Raw genomic sequence first — 18,077 nt, 5'->3', positions numbered from 1 at the left:
CGCCCCATCCGGGCCCCGCGGGCCCCGTTTAGGAATTGGGCCGAATTCATGGCCCAATCAAAAAAAAAAAAAATTAAACCCAAATTTATTTTTGCCTACATTAAGCCTGCATTTTTGGGCCCAAATTTATTTTTTCCTACATTAAGCCTGCATTTTTGGGCCCAATCAAAAAAAAAAATTTAAGCCCAAAATTATTTTTGCCTACATTAAGCTTTAAGCCTGCATTTTTGGGCCCAATCCAAAAAATAAAAAAAATTTAAGCACAAATTTATCTTTGCCTATATTAAGCCTGCATATTCTAATGCAATTCAAGCCTAAATAATATGGCCCAAATGCCAATAAATAACATGGCTCAAATGCCACATCATAAGCTACTAATAATAAATCAATAAACCACCTGTTAATTATAAATCAATAAACCAATAAACTATAACTAATATCATAATCATAATCATAATCACTAGCTAAACATAAAAATAAAATAAATCCAACAAGTTTAAGAAATAAGTATCAAAAGTTCAACGAGTCCAAGAAATTAAAAAGCTACAAAATAAATCCCACAAGGCCACAAGTTTAGAATAATTACATACCAACAAATTAATTCAACAAGTCCAAGAAATTAAAAAAACTACTAAATTAATACAAAATATTTAATCTTCATCAATTGTGATGCAACTCCCATCAATTGTGGCACAACTCCCATCATCTTCATTTGGCTCCCCATCATTAAGAATGGATTGAAATGTACTATCTCCTGGTATAATTGAAGAACCTACAACAACAATGAATTAAAAAATGTAATAAATCTCATCAAATTATAACTAGCAAATATAAAAACACAATTTTGATTTTATAAATAAAAATTAGACAATTGCTAACCGTTGATTTCACTCCATAACCAATTCTGAGCACACATCATTGCCTCTATAGTCTTGGGATGTAGTCTACTGCGGTGTGGACTTAAAAGTCTCCCACTAGTGCTAAAAGCAGCTTCTGAAGCAACAGTTGTGACGGGAATGGCTAAAACATCTCTTGCAATCCTTTGTAAAGTAGGATACTTGAGACCATTATTTTTCCACCATGCCAAAATATCGAAGTCTTCACTCCTCTTCAACACTCCCTCATCAATGAAATGATCAAATTCCATTCTACCACTCCCATGTTTCTTTGAACTACTTGAACTATTGTTCACAAACCCATCAAACCTTGACATTGACCCAATCAACCTAAATTTTATTTGTGCCCCTTGATTTGAAGTACTTGCAGGCATATGAGAACTTCCTTCATTATCTACAGGACACTCATCTACATCTCCATACTCATCAAGCAAATCATAACAAAGATTCTTAATTTTTTCAATCTCCAAATCAGAATTAACACCATAAATGCTAGGATAATAAAACTCCAATAATTTCATCTTATATCTTGGATCTAAGATAACAGAAATAGCCATAACAACACTAACATTAGCCCAATAAGAATTAAATTTAGTAAGCATGCTTTCGGCTATCGTACTTATCATCTCACTTGGAGACAAACTCCATTCATTCAATGCAATTTTCAACTCACACACCATAGAAAAATACATATTAGTTGTGGGGTATTTACGACCAGAGAAAAACTCAGTCACACTAGAAAACAACTCCAACCTTCCACAAATATCTTTGGCTACCTCCCAATCATGATCATATGACAAACAAGTATAAGATGTTTCATGTTTAGCCAAACGCGAGAAAACATCTTTATAAATCAATGCAGTAGAAAGCATTAAGCAAGTTGAATTCCAACGAGTTTTACAATCTAAAACTAACTCTTTGGTGCATTGAATACGCAATTGACGCGCATTTTCTTCAAATTTTTGTCTCCTCTTTGGTGATCCAGTCCAATAAATCACACTATCACGAATCCTTTCAATACCATCACCAATAAGAGACAACCCATCTTGAACAATCAAATTTAAAATATGTGCAGCACATCTCATATGCAACATAGACCCACCCAACATAAGAGAACTAGTATCAAGCTTATTCAAGAGAAGTCTTATCATGGCATCATTAGTACTACAATTATCTACGGTTATTGTGGACAACTTCCTATCAATATTCCACTCTAAAAAGCAATCAACAAGCACATCGGCAAGAACATCTTTCGTGTGTGGAGAAGGAACATAAACAAACCTAGAAAAATAATAGGAATAATTATAACATAACTAAATAAACATTCAATTTAACATAACTCAATAAACATTCTAAATGTAAAATCTTTAACATTCAATTTATAGATAAAAAAATTACCTTAAAACCCGACTTTGCAACGTCCAAGCATGATCAATGAAATGAGCGGTAATGACCATAAACCCTCTCTTTTTGTTACTTGAAGTCCACATGTCAGTTGTAATTGCCATCCTACTTCCATTCTTGTCCGTGATCTTCAAAGCTTTCTCCCTCTCATTATCATAGATTTTAAAAATGTCACTCTTCAAAGTATTTCTTGTGACAATTTTAAACATCGGTTGAAGATCCGTCACAAATTCTCTAAACCCAATGTGATCAACCATTGAAAGGGGATATTCATGTAAAATGACCATTCGAGCAAGCTTATTCCTAACTCTAGCTTGATCAAATTGATAATTACTTAAACTCATAGTTCCATCCACCTTATTTTGTTGTTTAATTAAGACTTGTTGTCTTATATCTTTAAACTTCATCCGTGGACATCTTGCTAGATGATTACGCAAATGGGTTGTACCTTAGCTTGAATCACCCAAGTAAAGTTTGCCACAATGATGGCATTGGGCTTTAACTTTTCCTTCAACTTTCTTCCTTGTAAAATGAGCCCAAACATCTGAAGTGGTCTTTCTTTTTTTACTTGTATCCGAGTCCTCATTTGTAGGCTCTTGCTCTCTCTCTTCCTCTGTCCCTGGACTTCCTCGACTCCCTTCTTGTTCCTCTACCTCTAAGTCCACCATCGGGGATTTCAGACTCCTAATTGGTTCAGAAGTTTGAAGGTTAGAATCAAAACAAATTTATTATTACACATACTTATTAATTAATAGGCACAAATTCATAATTACACAAATTAAACATGATTAACAACAAATTCAAACACTTACTCGTTGTTTAATGGACATAAAGGTGATGGTGATCCTGAAGGTGAGCTGCCAGGCGACAATGGTGAGGGTGATCGTGAAAATGGCGAGGGAGACCGCACAGTTTGCAAGGGACCACGTCCGGTTCTTAAAGGAGAGCCACTTGGCGAGGAAGAATCAGATTTGTTTGTGTTTATGTTTGTCTCTTCCATCTCCGTTTTAGGCTCTACATTCCCAACAAACACAAAAAACAATATTTCACTACCATATTCCACACTTAGTTTCACAAGAAATGCAAGTTAACAAAGTTAATTTGATGCAATTCCTACCCAAGAAAGCTTAACTATTACAGCATCACTATAACAGCCACGGAAAACAGAGCAAGCTCAACTATTACAAATCCATGAAATCAAATACACGCAATTTGCATAAACAAAGCAATAATCAACACCAACTGCCGCAACCTCTCCAAAGCATAATAATAAGAATGACCCATCAATTCTGATCCAAAGAAACCAAAACCACAAACTAAATATTTGATTCTATTTTTTTGGATAATTCAACATTTGATTTACTAAATCAAAAATCACAAGTTAATTATGGCAGTCTCTCTTTCTAATCACTATCACTATCACTCTCTCTTTGCTCCTCCTCGTCTTTCTAATCACTATCACTATCACTCTCTATTTTCTCCATACATCAAACATCGAAGAAAAAATGGAATACCAAAGTGCTAACAATCAAAAAGGCAACAGCAATGGCACTTCAGAGATACACGGATGAAGAAAAAAAAAGAGCCAGAAACAGGACAGGAGACAAATTTTCAAAGCATTCAACAAGCTACAACTGAAAAAGTGGGTATAAATTATCAGAGCCTTCACAATAATAACTAATACAAACTACAGAGTTAGATTCTACCAACGAGGTTTATTGTTTCCTAAACCTGAAGAATAAATGGGAAGAATACATCAAAAGTATACTTCTCTAGTCTGCCTCAGAACAGAGTACAAGCCCATAGGTGTTGAATTTATCACACAAAGACATGAATTAATGTCAATTATCTAAAAATAAAAAATCAACAACATTGAAAAATTGAAAGCAGAGAGAGAGAGAGTACAGGGGCGAATGCGAGGGAAGGAGCGAGAGTGGTGGAGATCGGTGATCTTGAAGTAGGCGACGACGTTCGGATCGGTACCAGAGACGCGAATTGAGGGAGAGTAGCCGTAGCCGGAGCCGGAGGCTTCTGAGGGTCGGACTGAGGGACTGAGGTACTGAGGGACGGACTGAGGGACAGAGACGCTGAGGGACGAAGTGTGGGAGTGAGGGTTGTGAGGGTCGGAGTCGTCGGATTGAGGGACGGAGGCTTGTGAGGTTCGGACTGAGGGACGGAGGCGTGAGGGAGTGTGGGACGGCGGCGTGAGGGTGTGGGAGGGAGGCTGCTGCGTGCTCTGAAGAGTGAAGACTGAAGAGGGAAAGAGTGAAGAGGTTAATTAAGGTGTATATATATATGGGGGGTAGTTTTGTAATTTTAGGTTCCGGGTTTTTACACGGGTCGGGTTTCGGGCCGGGTCTCGGGTTTTTTAATTAAAACCCGGACCCGACCCGGACCCGTTTCGGATTTTTTTTTGGAAACCCATACCCGACCCTATTTCTAATCGGACCGGGTAAAATCCGGCCCATTAGGGTCGGGCCGGACCGGGTACCCACGGATCGGGCAAAAATTGCCATCCCTATGCAGAAGCTGTTTGCAGCTTCCGCTGGAACTGTTTCAGCTTCTGCAGAAGCTGTTTGCAGCTTCCGCTGGAACTGTTTCAGCTTTCGCAGAAGCTGTTGTAGCTTCCGCTGGAGCTATTTTTGGTGTTTTGGCTAAGTTTTCTCTTTTGGAAAAATATATTTGATGAAGTTTTAGAGATGTAATTATGGTCTTTTTATATCTTAACCAAATCTTGGAGAGTAAGGAGAGCATTTTAATGCTAGATATGAGATATTAATATATATTTAACCATGTGCTTGGAATTGATTTAGATGATAATAATATAATTGATATGAAATACTTATATTATATGATGAACATTAATTTTTATATAAAGAGCATGGGGAGTTTTATCATTTTAAGTGTTATGTGATATGAGAGGCTTACCCAAATGTTACCTATTGCACACTGACCCGTCAAAGTTCAGGGAATTGGGGAAGACATGCCAAGCAACATGCTTTCCTTTATCAACTTTGAACCACTGGAGTTTTACTGAACATACTTCTTGGCCCTCCAAACCACGACTCCCAAAATTCCCTCGATAAGACTCATGAGCTTGGGTCATGAGCCAAAAATGAGATGATATGTTTTGAGCTTGGACCATGGGCTCTGACGCCTTTTGTGTAAATATGGGCTCTTTTGGGCTTTAGAAGAGATTTTCCCAAAATCCATGATAGTGTTGACGTGGTGCGGGTCGCTAATGAAATAAAGCCATATGGTGTGAAAAATTTGTCCTCAATATAGGGCTGTGATTTATAGGATTGAAAATTGTAAGAACTATTTTAAAATTGTAGGACAAATTATATTTATAAAAAAATGATGTGGCAGCTGATGTGGCGCAATGTGAGAGCAGTAGCATTAAACGATGCACTTCAGGCAATGTGAGAGCAGTAGCATTAAACGATGCACTTCAGCTTTTAGTAATATATATAGATATAGATGAGTAAAGAGTATAAGTAACATAAAAAAGAAGAAGAAAGACTAAAATCAAGAGAAATAGTCAACAAAGGAGGGAAAAATACTACTAGTCTAAAAGAAAAGGAAGAGCATAATAGTGATAGTGTAGTAAAAGTAAAAGTAGTCAACAAAGAAGAAAAAAAGAAAGACTAAAATCAATTGAAAGATCCATGATATATACCCAAAATGATAGTTTGGCAGAATTAGTTAAAAAGATAGAAATTTTAAATACACCTTTAGATATAGACAGAAAAAGAGACATAACAGTTTTAAATACTACTAAGACATATTAACAATACTATTTGTCATAAATGTAAAGAATATGGACATACCAAAAAACAATGTGGTAGACATAATAAAAACAAATCAGTAAATTAGAATTTGAGAAGATATAACAGATGAATTAATGGAAATATTTGACGTTCATCAAAAAGAGATAGACCAAGTTAAGAGAAAGATAGAACTAAAATCAACTAACCCACTTAAAGTCAATAAAAGAAAAAGGAAACTAAAAGACATAATAATGAAATTGATAGATAATCTACCCAATCACCTAAAAGATAAAAAAGACTATTTACTAAAATTAAAAGATTTAATAGACATACCTATTGCCTGTATTAAGTGTAGAAATTATGGACACCATGTTACGGAATGTGGAAAGAAAGAAAAAGCTAAGAAAGAAAAGACAAAAAAGAAACAAGATGGAGTAGATATAAAACCTGTAACTCTACAAGACTTAATGACAGAAGCAAAAATGGTAAAACAAGAAATAAAAGAGGATAATTCCACAAATATAAATGAACAAAATATTGCAGAAATAATAAATTTGAAAGAATTTTCTAAACCCATGATAGACCCCCCTTCATTAGAAAAAGATATTTTGGACAATGACAACAATAGACAGAACTTCTTGATTTTAGTTGACAGAGTAATTAATAAAGAGTTTTCTTTGATAGAAGTTGCTTTGATAGACTCAAGTGTTGACATGAATTTTATACAAGAAGGACTAATAACTTTAAAAAATTATGAAAGATTCACATTTGTAATGACGGTATACGTTTTGATGCTGTAAAAAACCTTTCTTCCAAAGTTGTTTTAAGAAATTCCTTTATGGACTTGCTTTACCCCTTTTTAGAAACAGGCGAAGGAATTAAAACTAATGTAACTAATGTACTTTTTAATTTCATCTTACCCCTTATCCCAAAAGAAATTTATTCTCTCAATAATGTCACTATCTATAGAACTGAAAGAAGTTTGTCATCTCTAAAGACAGAAATATCACTTGATGACCAATTGATAGATAATGACAAAAAGAAATTTAAACAAGCTATAGAGATAGAGATTTGTTCTTATTCTCCCATTACTTTTTTGTATAGACACCGACATATAGTCCAAATACCTTATGAAAAAGAAATTAGTAGAAAAGGCATAAAAGATGGAAATATGATTGCAATCTCTTTTAATCAATATGCATGGACTGACGATTTGATAGATATACCTATCAAGGTTATAATTAATAACATACTTATACTTTTTACAATAATCTCAAATACTAATATGACAAATGTCCTAATAAAAGAAATCTTGACAGATTCTCCTCTTCTAATCATTAAAGAACATATTAATTGTGGTAATTTCTTAAACAAAGACAAATTTAATTTCCTCACAAATAAAGTTAATTATAAGTCCCTGATAGATTTTCCCCAAACTATTATAGTGATTGATAAAAGACTTTATGGAGAAGCTCTATTTCACATATTCTCGCAGAGTGAGACATATAGTAAGACATACAAAACAGATAAAATTATGGCAGATTTTGTAAAGTTTTTAAATTCCAGACACTCTGACGCTGACAGACTTTGTCATGATTACTCTTATACCACTACTCAACGATAGCACAAAAGTGTAGAGAAAAAAGTTTGTTCTATCATATATGCTCTACATTTTAAAAATAATTTTCTTATAAAACATTATAAAGGAATTTTACAGAAAGACATTGGCAAGAGGATTTTAAAAATGAATTTGAAAGAAGCTTTGCAAGAAAATATTTATCTTCAAAATGATATTTCAAAACATAAACCTTTTCCCAAAACCCAATTGCAGACTACTATGAATAAAAGACCCTCCAAGGCAAACATGAAAGGAAAGGGCAAGGCACCAGCCGTGCAACCCAAACAAATCTGAAAGCCTTTAGTAAAGATTTTGGATAAGCATGAAGGTGTCTCAATTGAGACAATATCCCTTCAGGATACATTGTTGGCAAAGGCAATGTATTCATGTGGTGAAAAAAGTGAAATTCTGCAAGAAGTGCTCCGCATTGATCTCACTTTTCAGAATAGAGAATTTACAAACCTTCCTTTCATATTAAATTACTTCTTAATAATCTTCAAGCAACTTTCACCCTTAGACAGAAACCTTTATTCCAACAGACCCTTAAGGCTTTGGAATTACATCTTGTTAGTACCAGTGCATTTATTGAAGCACTCGATTGTCAACTCCTTGGCAAGGAGGATGGAGATTCAAGCTCCACAAAGACAGAATCACAGTCTCTAAAAAGCTATATTATGGAAACAAGCTTTTCAAAGCTCCACCCTAAGATTCAACAAAAAAACGAGACTTGCCATTAGAACTTTATGATGTGCATTGATAATAGCTTAATTTTGCATATTTATATCATTGTTAGAAAGCATTATCATACTCATTTTGAGTTAATTCATGCATTTTATATTTGGTTTTGGAATAATGCTGAATAATCAATTTTGTGCTTAATTGAATCTTATTGCATGAATTTTTATTTATTTATTTATTTATTTTGTTGTAGGAGAATGGAATTAAATAAGTGGATTTATGCAAAGAAGAAAGCTACAAGAAGAAAGCTAATGGACTTTACTTTTACAAGGGCCAGGATGAAGTTAAAGAAGACCAACCCAATTAAATTTAAGTCCAAGTGGAGCAGGGAATCAAAGAAAATTTGCACCAAATCCAAGTCCAATTCAGATTAGGATTCTAGACTGCACATCAGTTAGTATTCTTGGCATAACTTTCGGTTCAAAAGTCCAATTGAGATGATTCAAGTTGGGCTGGAAAGTTAATTTAAAGGGCTACAACTTTGTAGTTTGCCAAAAGTCCGAATTCAGACGTTAAATGGGCCAAAATTGTAGGTTAAGTGAAGCCTAAAAATCTGGGATTTTCTCCAAACGGGAGTTCAACTTGTAATAGGATTGCTTGACCTATTTAAAGGCTCTTTAGGGAAAAATTTAGGGAGGCTAGCCCTAGGGCTGAGGGCTGAATGTATAGAGAGTTGCGGCTACCTCTTCCATGACAGTTAGTTTTATTTTATTTGTCTAGTTTAATGTTTAGTATTTTATTTTCGTTTTTTCTTTCAATTACTATGAATAACTAAATTTATAATTAGGGTTGAGGATGAAACCTTGTTAAGGATTATTAGTAATATTTATGTGATTTGATTTTTCCCACAATAGTTGTTCATTAATGATTTAAATTGTTTTTGCTTCATATCAATTGACTAAGATGGGATTCTAGACATGAGTTCAATCATGTTTTTCTCATGATTTAGGATTTGTCTTAATTAATTGAATGCTTGGTTTATTAATTCTTGATTATAAAATTGGATATTGTTTGTGATTTGTCTGTCAATGGATACAATTTATGATTTGATTTTTAGAATTGGATATATCTTGTGATTTGTTTGGCTACGGATACAATTGATGATTTGGTTTTATACTTAAGAAGCGAAGAAGAACATGCTTTTGATTTTTAAAATAAGGATTTTAATGAGAATATTTTCCATGATAGCAAGATTGATTTCTAGATTATCATGCAGTGGTTGGGAAAAATTAATGATCATAAATATACGCCAATATGACTTACAAGGCGGATTCCAAAACCTTAATTCCTTTCCCTTGATTGTTTACATCTTTTTATTGCTTTATATCTTTTGCTTAGTTTAACTATTTGCTTAATTTTATTATTTGCTTAGTTTATTTAATTTCAAAACAACCAATTTTTATTAAACTAGATTAGGCTTAATTTGGTTAAGATTTGATTCAATTTTCCTACGTTCATTTAAGTCCCTGTGGGTTCGACCTCGTTTTTGTCAAACTATACTTTGGTACGGTTCGTACACTTGCGAGTACTTTAAAATTTCACAACACTTTACCTCTTGAAATCCAACAGAATATACTAACTCATAAAGCCATAACCAGTTCTTATGACAGATTGATGTATCTTTTTAAAGTATTAGTCTCTACAACATTTATCAGAATAGAAGACATGATAGATGATACATGGCTATCTCATAATCTTACCACTAGACATATATGGCTTCAATGATGCTTTAGCATTGAACACATACAATTTTTTTTTTTTTTTAATTTTCTTTAATGTTTGACATACATCCTTCCATTGATCTCATCACTTAATATAAATTATTTTGTTTTAACTTGTCACAAAATCTATATTATTATGATAATAACCTTATTGCTAAATAAAAGTTGAAGTTTTGGAAAGGAACAATGCTCATTAGATGTGGCGTGGTGTTGTACAATGTTAAATTTTTTTTTTTTAGTTTATTGAGTCTAATGTATAAGCTTTTTGTGTGTCTTTAGCTAAAATTTTAGCATAAGGACTATCCTAATGCAAATGCTCTTAGTCTTAGTCCCATAAGCGACAAGTTTTTCCTAAGATCTAGTTTGTTTAGTTCTTAATTCAAATAAAGTGATTTAGATGATTTTTGAGTTAATGAAATACATGTGTATAAAAATAACTACACAATAGCACATATCTTTCATCATTGTTTAGTTTCAGTTGTGTGTGTGAGTTTAAAAGCCTTGCTTAAGCCTTCAAGAGTTAGGTCCTTTTGAAGGTTTAAGTATTGTAAGTCTTTATAACCAAAAAAAAAAAAAAAAAAGGACTAGCCTGATGCAAATGCTCTTAGTCTTAGTCCCATAAGCCACGAGTTTTTCCTAAGACCTAGTTTGTTTAGTTCTTAATTCAAATGAAGTGATTTAGATGAGTTTTGAGTTCATGAAAGACGTGTATAAAAATAACTACACAATAGCACAAATCTTTCATTTATTAGTGGGGTAGTTAGTTTTTGCTGACATGTCTCACATTTATTGGATTTTGATATCACTTACATGGTTTTATTTGATACCAAACAAGTATCAAATACCTTTAGAAGGATATAATGAGTTCTGTATTCTCTTTCAGTTCTATAGGAGAAGGTGCCGTGTGAGTGACATAGAGAGGCATAGACCAAAATCAGACTAGTATATAATCTAAAGGGTAAGTAGTTTTGCATGCATGTGGATTGTTGTGTGTGCTACTAATATATTGCATTGTTTGCTAATTTACTCCAAATTCTATTTCTGAGTCTTATAGATCATGTTCTTTGCTCCATTGTGTAAACTTAAAATTCTTTATATTGTTAAGCATTCAACAACTATTTTAACTTAAGATCTATAACTATCATGGATTTCACATTGATAAAACAAATAAAATAGTCATGAGATTTATCTGGATCCATTGATGCAATTCTCTTAAGATCCAGTGAATAATAATAATTCCTTGTAATCTATAATGGGAAAACTAAATACCTTCATGAGTAGAGAGAACTAGTTTCCTAGTTTACTTTAATCTCCACTTTACCATCAAAGTTGGAGTCACGTTAGGAAACCACTTCTCTAGTTGATCAATCAGATAAAATACTAATAGATATGTTTTTATATCCCATTAAACCTCTAACTAATCACATGTGCCTTATAAAGTGGGTCACCAAATTAATTAATAAATTAAGTTAGTCTTACACGCAGGGCATGGAGACCATTGATTTTGAGACATCCACAACCACAACCGTGGCTCAAGATATTAACCACGATATGTCTGTGGAGGAATGCATGTTGTTCAGAAATATGGAAGCGTCTGATTTCCCTCCATGCCGGGTTCGATATTTCAATCTAAAGCTTGACATTGTTGCAATCTTGGCATCCCAGGAAGCTAAAAAATTCCAATCTTTAACTTGTGAAACACAAATAGGGGATATAAGCACCGAAGATGAAGCTAGTAGACTTTTAGCCGAGATGCATAACACGATGAAAGAAGTTGCGGAATCAGAATTTTACAGCAAGATGACTGATCAGCTGAGAAACGACCCAGATATTCAAAGCAACCTTAAACGTGTTTTAGGATCACATTCGCACGTTTTGATGGTGATTTATGCTCTTGGTAGTATTGAGTATAGTTACCATTCACAATATCAACTTGCTATAGCGCTCTTATTGAAGAATGACTTTTCTAGCTGGATTGGAGAAATAGAAGTGTTTGATCCAATGTTTTCTCCTTGTGATTGTTTGGTTATGGAGGAGCTAGGATGCAAGGTTCTCTCAGTTAATGAGCAGTGTCGAAGGGAAGTTAAGAAACCAACGTTGTTCTATATGCCTTATGCCGAGAGGGGTCATATAAGTAATGTGTTGGACGCAAACTGGTGTCCTTCTCAGATTAATACTATGATTTTACTGTGCGTATGTCCTGGTCAACACCACTTCGACTTCATTAAGAAGTATATGTCAGAATTTAAGATCTGTGGACTTGAAAATAAAAATGCTGACTGGGTATTTACCAATTTTTTTTGGACCTTTTTCAATGTAGAACCTGAACTTGACATGGAAACTTTATTTCCAGGTAATTACAATTTATCTATTTCACTTTTTCCTGATGCGTTATTACATTTTATTAGTATTAGAATTTTTGTTGGGATGGTGAGGACAGAAAAGGTGGAGAGAAAATGGAAGTACAGTAAAATTAACGTCTATAGCAGAAAGTCTAACCCTTGAATGACAACATGTTTACAATATAAAATTGCTTATTAAAATGAATAGGGATAGCTAACCTAAGATTGTAGTTAGGATTGAAATTATTTTAATTGCTCTACAAGTGATTGTTATATGGGTCTACAATAAATGAGTTTGGACATCTTATAGACTGTAATATTGTGGTCATTATTTATCTATCTTTGATTCTCATGTTTATATTTGTTCATGATGAAGGTCAATTTTCAAAAGAGATACGGAGGAAACAAGATACAATGAAGAATAAATTTCTCAAGAAACAAGATGACTACGTATATTTTAGAAAGTAAGTTTCTCCGGTTTGGTAAACCCAAATGTTTTCTTTAATTTATCTTTTCTAAAATAGATAATTTGAACAGTTTGTTTTTTATTTTACCACAGGGGTTAGAACCATCGAAATGAAAATAATCAATCAATTACTTTTCTTAAATTTTCAGTTGTGGCGAGTTCTATTTCTCCGAATCTTTCTTGTGGAATGATGACTTTGAGGAATGTCGGGATATAGACTACCGAATACCTCGTAGGCACCGTTGCTTGTGGCAACCACCACACACTGGTTGGATAAAGCTAAATTTCAGTGGAAAGGGTCATGATAAGAACAGTCCTGCAGGTTTTGGTGGCATCTTTCGGAATGAGTTTGAAGACCGTATGGTTGTTTATAGTGGTAATCTTGGTGAAGCAGACACAACAGTTGCAAGTGTGGAGGGTTTGAGGCAAGGATTGAGATGTTTGCAATATATGCCTCCTGTGAAAAGGTTGGTCGTGGAGGGGAACGATCCTAGTGTTACTCGATGGGTTAGTAAGAATGGCATTGAGCCTCCAATGAAGATTCGTGAAGACTTACTCGAAATTTTTGATTTGTTTCGTAACATGGATATTGTGGTTTATGATGTTTATGAGGAGGCCAACTCGTTAGCAATTGAATTGGCAAACAAAGGATCTAAATTGCATAATCTTCGCATTTGGGTTGCTCCATCTTAGTGGACAATTCTATGGTATTCTGTAACTTTTTGGGAGTATGATATATGATGTAGTCTAAAGGTCCTTTGATTTTGAAGAGTTTGTTTTGTAGAGACGTGAAAAGTAATGCAACAAATGGTTTTGGAACTGATTTTGTAAAAATCCTCTCATTCAAAATCCCACATATTTTTAACTTTGGGCTACCATTGAACCTATCCTTTGATGCACGTATTTAATTTGACGTCCTTAAAGCTTACCAGTGATATTTCCTAGTATTTGCTTTGGTTGCATATTTGCATTGTGCCATTTTAGGGAGTTGTACAGCTTCGCCATGTAGGTTGTTTTCTTTAGGAGCCTATGAGGAGCTGACTTGAGGAACATGGTATGCCTTGCTTGGCATATATTCATGAGTATTTGGTACTTAAAATATCATTAAAACAGGATTTGAACATAATTAAAAAAAAAAAAAAAAAAAAAAAAAAAAAAAAAAAAAAAAACATAAGAGCTGAGAAGACACCTTATGCAATATTAAACCTCGTACTGTACAACAATCTTTCCTATATTCTCACTATTAATCAAATTTCTACTAGCATACTATTCAACAATTATCACTGTATTCTCACTATTAATCAGACTTCTACAAGCATATTGTTCAACAATCCTCATTGTTAATCAAACTTCTACAAGCATGCTGTACAACATTTTAGGAAACACAAATTCAACATATGACTTTAAGGGTCTATTTGGTTGAAATGGTAGAAAAATAGGAGAATAGAAAATAGGGAATAGATAGAAAAGTGAAAGGATAAAAGATAATTAGTTCTCTCATTGTATTTGGTTGAGAGGATGAAAAAGTAAAGAAATGGAAAACTCATTTGTTTGATTGAAAAAAATAAAAAAAAATGAGGAGATAAAAAATGAAATTAATATAAATTTACTCTTATGTCCTTATTACATTAAACAAGGAATAAATTTCTCCCCTATTTTCCACTCCCAACCAAACACCCCCCACTTCCATTTTCACCCCAATTTTCTCTCCCAAATTGCCCATCCTTTCAATAATCATCCCAACTAAACATAGCCCTAACAGCCAATTAATGTTGTATATTCCAACAATCAGGCACAATGTGGCGTATATAGTAGCACAGAACTTAGAAACAATGCAAAGGTCATTCAATTATATTCCTACTTAGCAGCGGTATAAATTTAACTAACAGAGTCGAAAATTCATATAATCGTCTATTGGCTTTTGCCTGCATAAAATAGCTCAGAACACAGACACCACAAGATGATCATGCTTGCAATTTCAAATGGGTTGCATATCCATTTTATTAGTTACAGTAACTGGGAATATTGTCAAGAAGATCATAATATATATTACAAACTCTTCCAACTTAGATGAAAACCTTAAATAGCGATATATATTCCAATAACTATACTGCATTTATCTTGAATTGTAACACCAGCTTACATCATCTACATATCTAAGAGCCGTCCATGAACAGTGCACCATGTCCGCCAGATTTCAAAAACTTTTTCAGCAAAAGAACAACAATTGCAATGGTAAGTCCAACAGCAGCCAATGTAAACAAGCGGTCATCAGCTGCTTTATGAGCCCTGTTTTCTGGCTTTTGCAGCAGCTGATCAGCCAGGCCACTGGATGGAACCTCCCTTGATGCCCTAACATTAGTAGGGCTGGTATCAGTATTTACAGGGACCTCATGCACTTCTTCAACAATCCTGTCCCCTACAGCTACTGGTGGATTTTGGACCTCTCCAGTGGGTATGGCCCCAGCATTTTGCAAATTCACCTGAGCTTCACCATCTATGTTTGTAGGTTGTTCTTCGGGAGCCTGTGAAGAGTTGACTTGAGGAACAGGGGGTGCCTTGCTTAGCATACATTCATGAATCTGTGGTATTTAAAATATTATTAGAACAGGATTTGACCATATATATCTTCTATACAAAATAAATAAATAAATAAATAAATCCTGAGCTGGGAAGACAATTTAAGCTGCACTTTACCTCGTCAATTAGCTTCTGACGTTCAGTGGTCCCAAATTTTGGGGGTGCTTCACGAGATTTGATGGCCAGAGTTCGCCTCTCTTCCTTCTTGTAGTCCAGTGAGCCCAGTGCTCCATTTGGGTTGGTGGGCATGAATGCAATAAGTGCAACTAGTGCAGTCCGCACTGCCAACAGCAACAGCATTAGCCAGGTGAGAAAGGATAGCCAGAATGCTCAATTTTCAAGTAATGAAATACTCATTATTAGTCATTTTTGACTGATGAGTGATGAGTATGAGAACATCAGTCATCATTAATCATTAAGGTAAAGATAGGCTGCAAAAATGATGAAAATGTAAGGGTTTGACATTTTATAAATTGCCAGATGAATTCCAATCAAGCAAACAGTCACTAAGTATTGATCAAATTTTAGCTGTTGTTCATCTAATACCGTGTCCACCCCAAAGCCTAGTCTTCTCATATGAATTTGTCAAAAATTATTAAAAAAAATTAAAAGGTGGAAACAAGAAGAACAAGACAAGTGTCAAGGCAACAACACAAACATATATTTGTCCTAAAAATTCCCTGCCCTGCTCCAATGTCATGCCAATCACGGTCCACAAGGTAGGGATGGCTAAAATTCCCTGCCCTGCTCAACCTTCCCTACCCCACTCTGCCCCATACTGCCAACAGCACAAGCTTAGGACATATTCCAAAAAACAAAGGTTAGAACTTAGAAGAAGAAATTTCCTAAAGATATTTAGCATGTTTGTAACATACACACAAGTGTATATACATACAGCAGACGTAACCAACTACAGTGTTTCCCAATCTTGTACTAAACTTCTGGTCATAATTTAACACAAACATCAAACACGCCTCTAAAAGAATGAAATTTACCACTCCATGACGGCTGCCAGTGCTCGGGATGATGATTTGATATGCTTAAGCAAATCTTGGTCTGGGTTTCAAAACGACCATTCGGCTGAAAACAATGGAGATTAAATGAATGAACTGCGTGATCAACAAGAAGATAGTAACATGACAGAATTAGCTCAGACAGAGAGACCGAAATCTTACTGTCAACAACATAAATGAAGGAGGCTTGAATGGATATTCAGATGGCAACTGGATCCGTCCATGATAGATTCCTCCCTCGAATTCAGTTTCCCCAGGTCCTCTAATTGCAAATTGCCACTCAAATATATTCTCCTGAAAATAAAAATCAAAACCTTAAATTTCTACTCATAAACAACATAAGTAGAACAAATTAAACCTTAAACCCAACTGATTACATTAACCAGTATTGTTAGGACGCATTTAATACTTTACCAAACCATTATTTTTCATCTTTCTCATAAATCAAATCAAATTCTCAAACATAATATAAGAAATAAAAAAATAAAAATCACATTCTCAATTAGCGCATTACGGCTCATAATTAGATATTTAAAAAAACCAGGAAAAAAAAAACAATTTCAATCATTTAAATTCAGCTATATTACTATTGAAATTAAAGCACAGATCTAAAAAAGCACTACTACTCTGAAAACCTAACAATAAATTCAAAACGATTCGAATCCATTAGAGCTATATATATATATCAGAAAAAAATTAGATTAATCGAATTAGAAATTCAAAAAAAAAAAAAAAAGTGAAAGTTTATACCTCGAGAGGTAGACTCATGAAATCATCGGAAGGATTAGACTGCATCTCTTTGACCTCCTGTAGAATACGCTTCACCGCCGGGTTCTTGAGATTGTACTTGTCCTCCGCCATTAGATCTGATCTGATCAATCCACTACCGCCGTCCGATTCAACAAGCCTATTTGTATAAATACGGAGAGATTATACGGAGTGTCTTTTGTTTGTTACGAACACGAGGAAAGAATTTGTCAATTTTTGAGAGAGAGATAGAGAGAGTATGGTGCTTTTTTATTCATGGTTAAGATTGAAACCCGAGTAAGAGGACATTGACTCTGGAGCTGACACATCATCCAAACCGCGTTTGCTTACGTGTCGGTGTTTTATTGGACTAGGTTCTGCCTCTCTGGTAAAGAAAAGAAAAAATGTAAATTACAGTATATATATATATTAGTAATAGTACTAACTAAAATCAACCCATCAAAATATATTCGTCTTGACTCTTTTTAGTCCTCCACTTCGATTCGGTATCTATCACTTTATAGTCTCTTTAACTATTAAAATCAACCCATCAAAAAAATAAAAAAATAAAAAATAAAATCAAGTTCCACTAAAAATAAAATAAATAACAATTTTAAAACATGTTAATGTCATCATAAAATTTTCTCTTCATAAAAAAAATTGACGTGATTTTTAAATTTTTAAACAATAACCTTTTTTTTTAATCCGTTTAGATAGAAAAGGCATAAATATATATAACTGAAATATAAACCAACATTTGCTACCCTATCAAGGGAAACCAT

General features: G+C 34.1%; 3 protein-coding genes across 3 annotated transcripts; all 3 read right to left on the bottom strand.

Moving 5' to 3' along the window:
- Positions 1 to 471: 471 nt before the first annotated feature.
- LOC115993963 (zinc finger BED domain-containing protein RICESLEEPER 1-like) lies at positions 472 to 1,532 on the bottom strand. Its single transcript, XM_031117961.1, has 2 exons — positions 880 to 1,532; positions 472 to 772 (listed from the first exon to the last, which is right to left on the bottom strand). Exons 1-2 carry the CDS (start codon positions 1,520 to 1,522, stop codon positions 651 to 653), a joined length of 765 nt encoding a protein of 254 aa, XP_030973821.1. The 5' UTR covers positions 1,523 to 1,532; the 3' UTR covers positions 472 to 650.
- Positions 1,533 to 1,622: 90 nt separating this feature from the next.
- On the bottom strand, positions 1,623 to 2,972 carry LOC115949826 (zinc finger BED domain-containing protein RICESLEEPER 2-like). Its single transcript, XM_031067099.1, has 3 exons — positions 2,295 to 2,972; positions 1,673 to 2,177; positions 1,623 to 1,631 (listed from the first exon to the last, which is right to left on the bottom strand). The coding sequence occupies exons 1-3, from the start codon at positions 2,705 to 2,707 to the stop codon at positions 1,623 to 1,625; spliced, it is 927 nt and encodes a 308-aa protein (XP_030922959.1). The 5' UTR covers positions 2,708 to 2,972.
- Positions 2,973 to 14,846: 11,874 nt separating this feature from the next.
- LOC115950504 (ubiquitin-conjugating enzyme E2 32) lies at positions 14,847 to 17,576 on the bottom strand. Its single transcript, XM_031067695.1, has 5 exons — positions 17,299 to 17,576; positions 16,711 to 16,842; positions 16,531 to 16,615; positions 15,653 to 15,816; positions 14,847 to 15,537 (listed from the first exon to the last, which is right to left on the bottom strand). Exons 1-5 carry the CDS (start codon positions 17,407 to 17,409, stop codon positions 15,112 to 15,114), a joined length of 918 nt encoding a protein of 305 aa, XP_030923555.1. The 5' UTR covers positions 17,410 to 17,576; the 3' UTR covers positions 14,847 to 15,111.
- Between the last annotated feature and the right edge of the window lie 501 nt (positions 17,577 to 18,077).

Source organism: Quercus lobata, chromosome 6 (assembly GCF_001633185.2).
Source record: "Quercus lobata isolate SW786 chromosome 6, ValleyOak3.0 Primary Assembly, whole genome shotgun sequence".
Classification (NCBI taxonomy): Eukaryota; Viridiplantae; Streptophyta; class Magnoliopsida; order Fagales; family Fagaceae; genus Quercus; species Quercus lobata.
The sequence above is the reverse complement of the archived record's forward strand: the minus strand, read 5'-3'. Positions and strand labels throughout refer to the sequence as shown.

What these genes read in the sequence shown, in the direction of transcription:
- LOC115993963 (XM_031117961.1), bottom strand. Translation starts at nt 1,522, where the DNA reads ATGATAAGTACGATAGCCGAAAGCATGCTTACTAAATTTAATTCTTAT. An exon ending in GTTATGGAGTGAAATCAACG is followed by an intron (nt 773 to 879) that starts GTTAGCAATTGT and finishes TTGTTGTTGTAG; the next exon opens with GTTCTTCAATTATACCAGGA.
- LOC115949826 (XM_031067099.1), bottom strand. Translation starts at nt 2,707, where the DNA reads ATGAAGTTTAAAGATATAAGACAACAAGTCTTAATTAAACAACAAAAT. An exon ending in TTGCAAAGTCGGGTTTTAAG is followed by an intron (nt 2,178 to 2,294) that starts GTAATTTTTTTA and finishes TTATTTTTCTAG; the next exon opens with GTTTGTTTATGTTCCTTCTC.
- LOC115950504 (XM_031067695.1), bottom strand. Translation starts at nt 17,409, where the DNA reads ATGGCGGAGGACAAGTACAATCTCAAGAACCCGGCGGTGAAGCGTATT. An exon ending in TCATGAGTCTACCTCTCGAG is followed by an intron (nt 16,843 to 17,298) that starts GTATAAACTTTC and finishes TTTTATTTTCAG; the next exon opens with GAGAATATATTTGAGTGGCA. An exon ending in GTCAGAAGCTAATTGACGAG is followed by an intron (nt 15,538 to 15,652) that starts GTAAAGTGCAGC and finishes TAAATACCACAG; the next exon opens with ATTCATGAATGTATGCTAAG.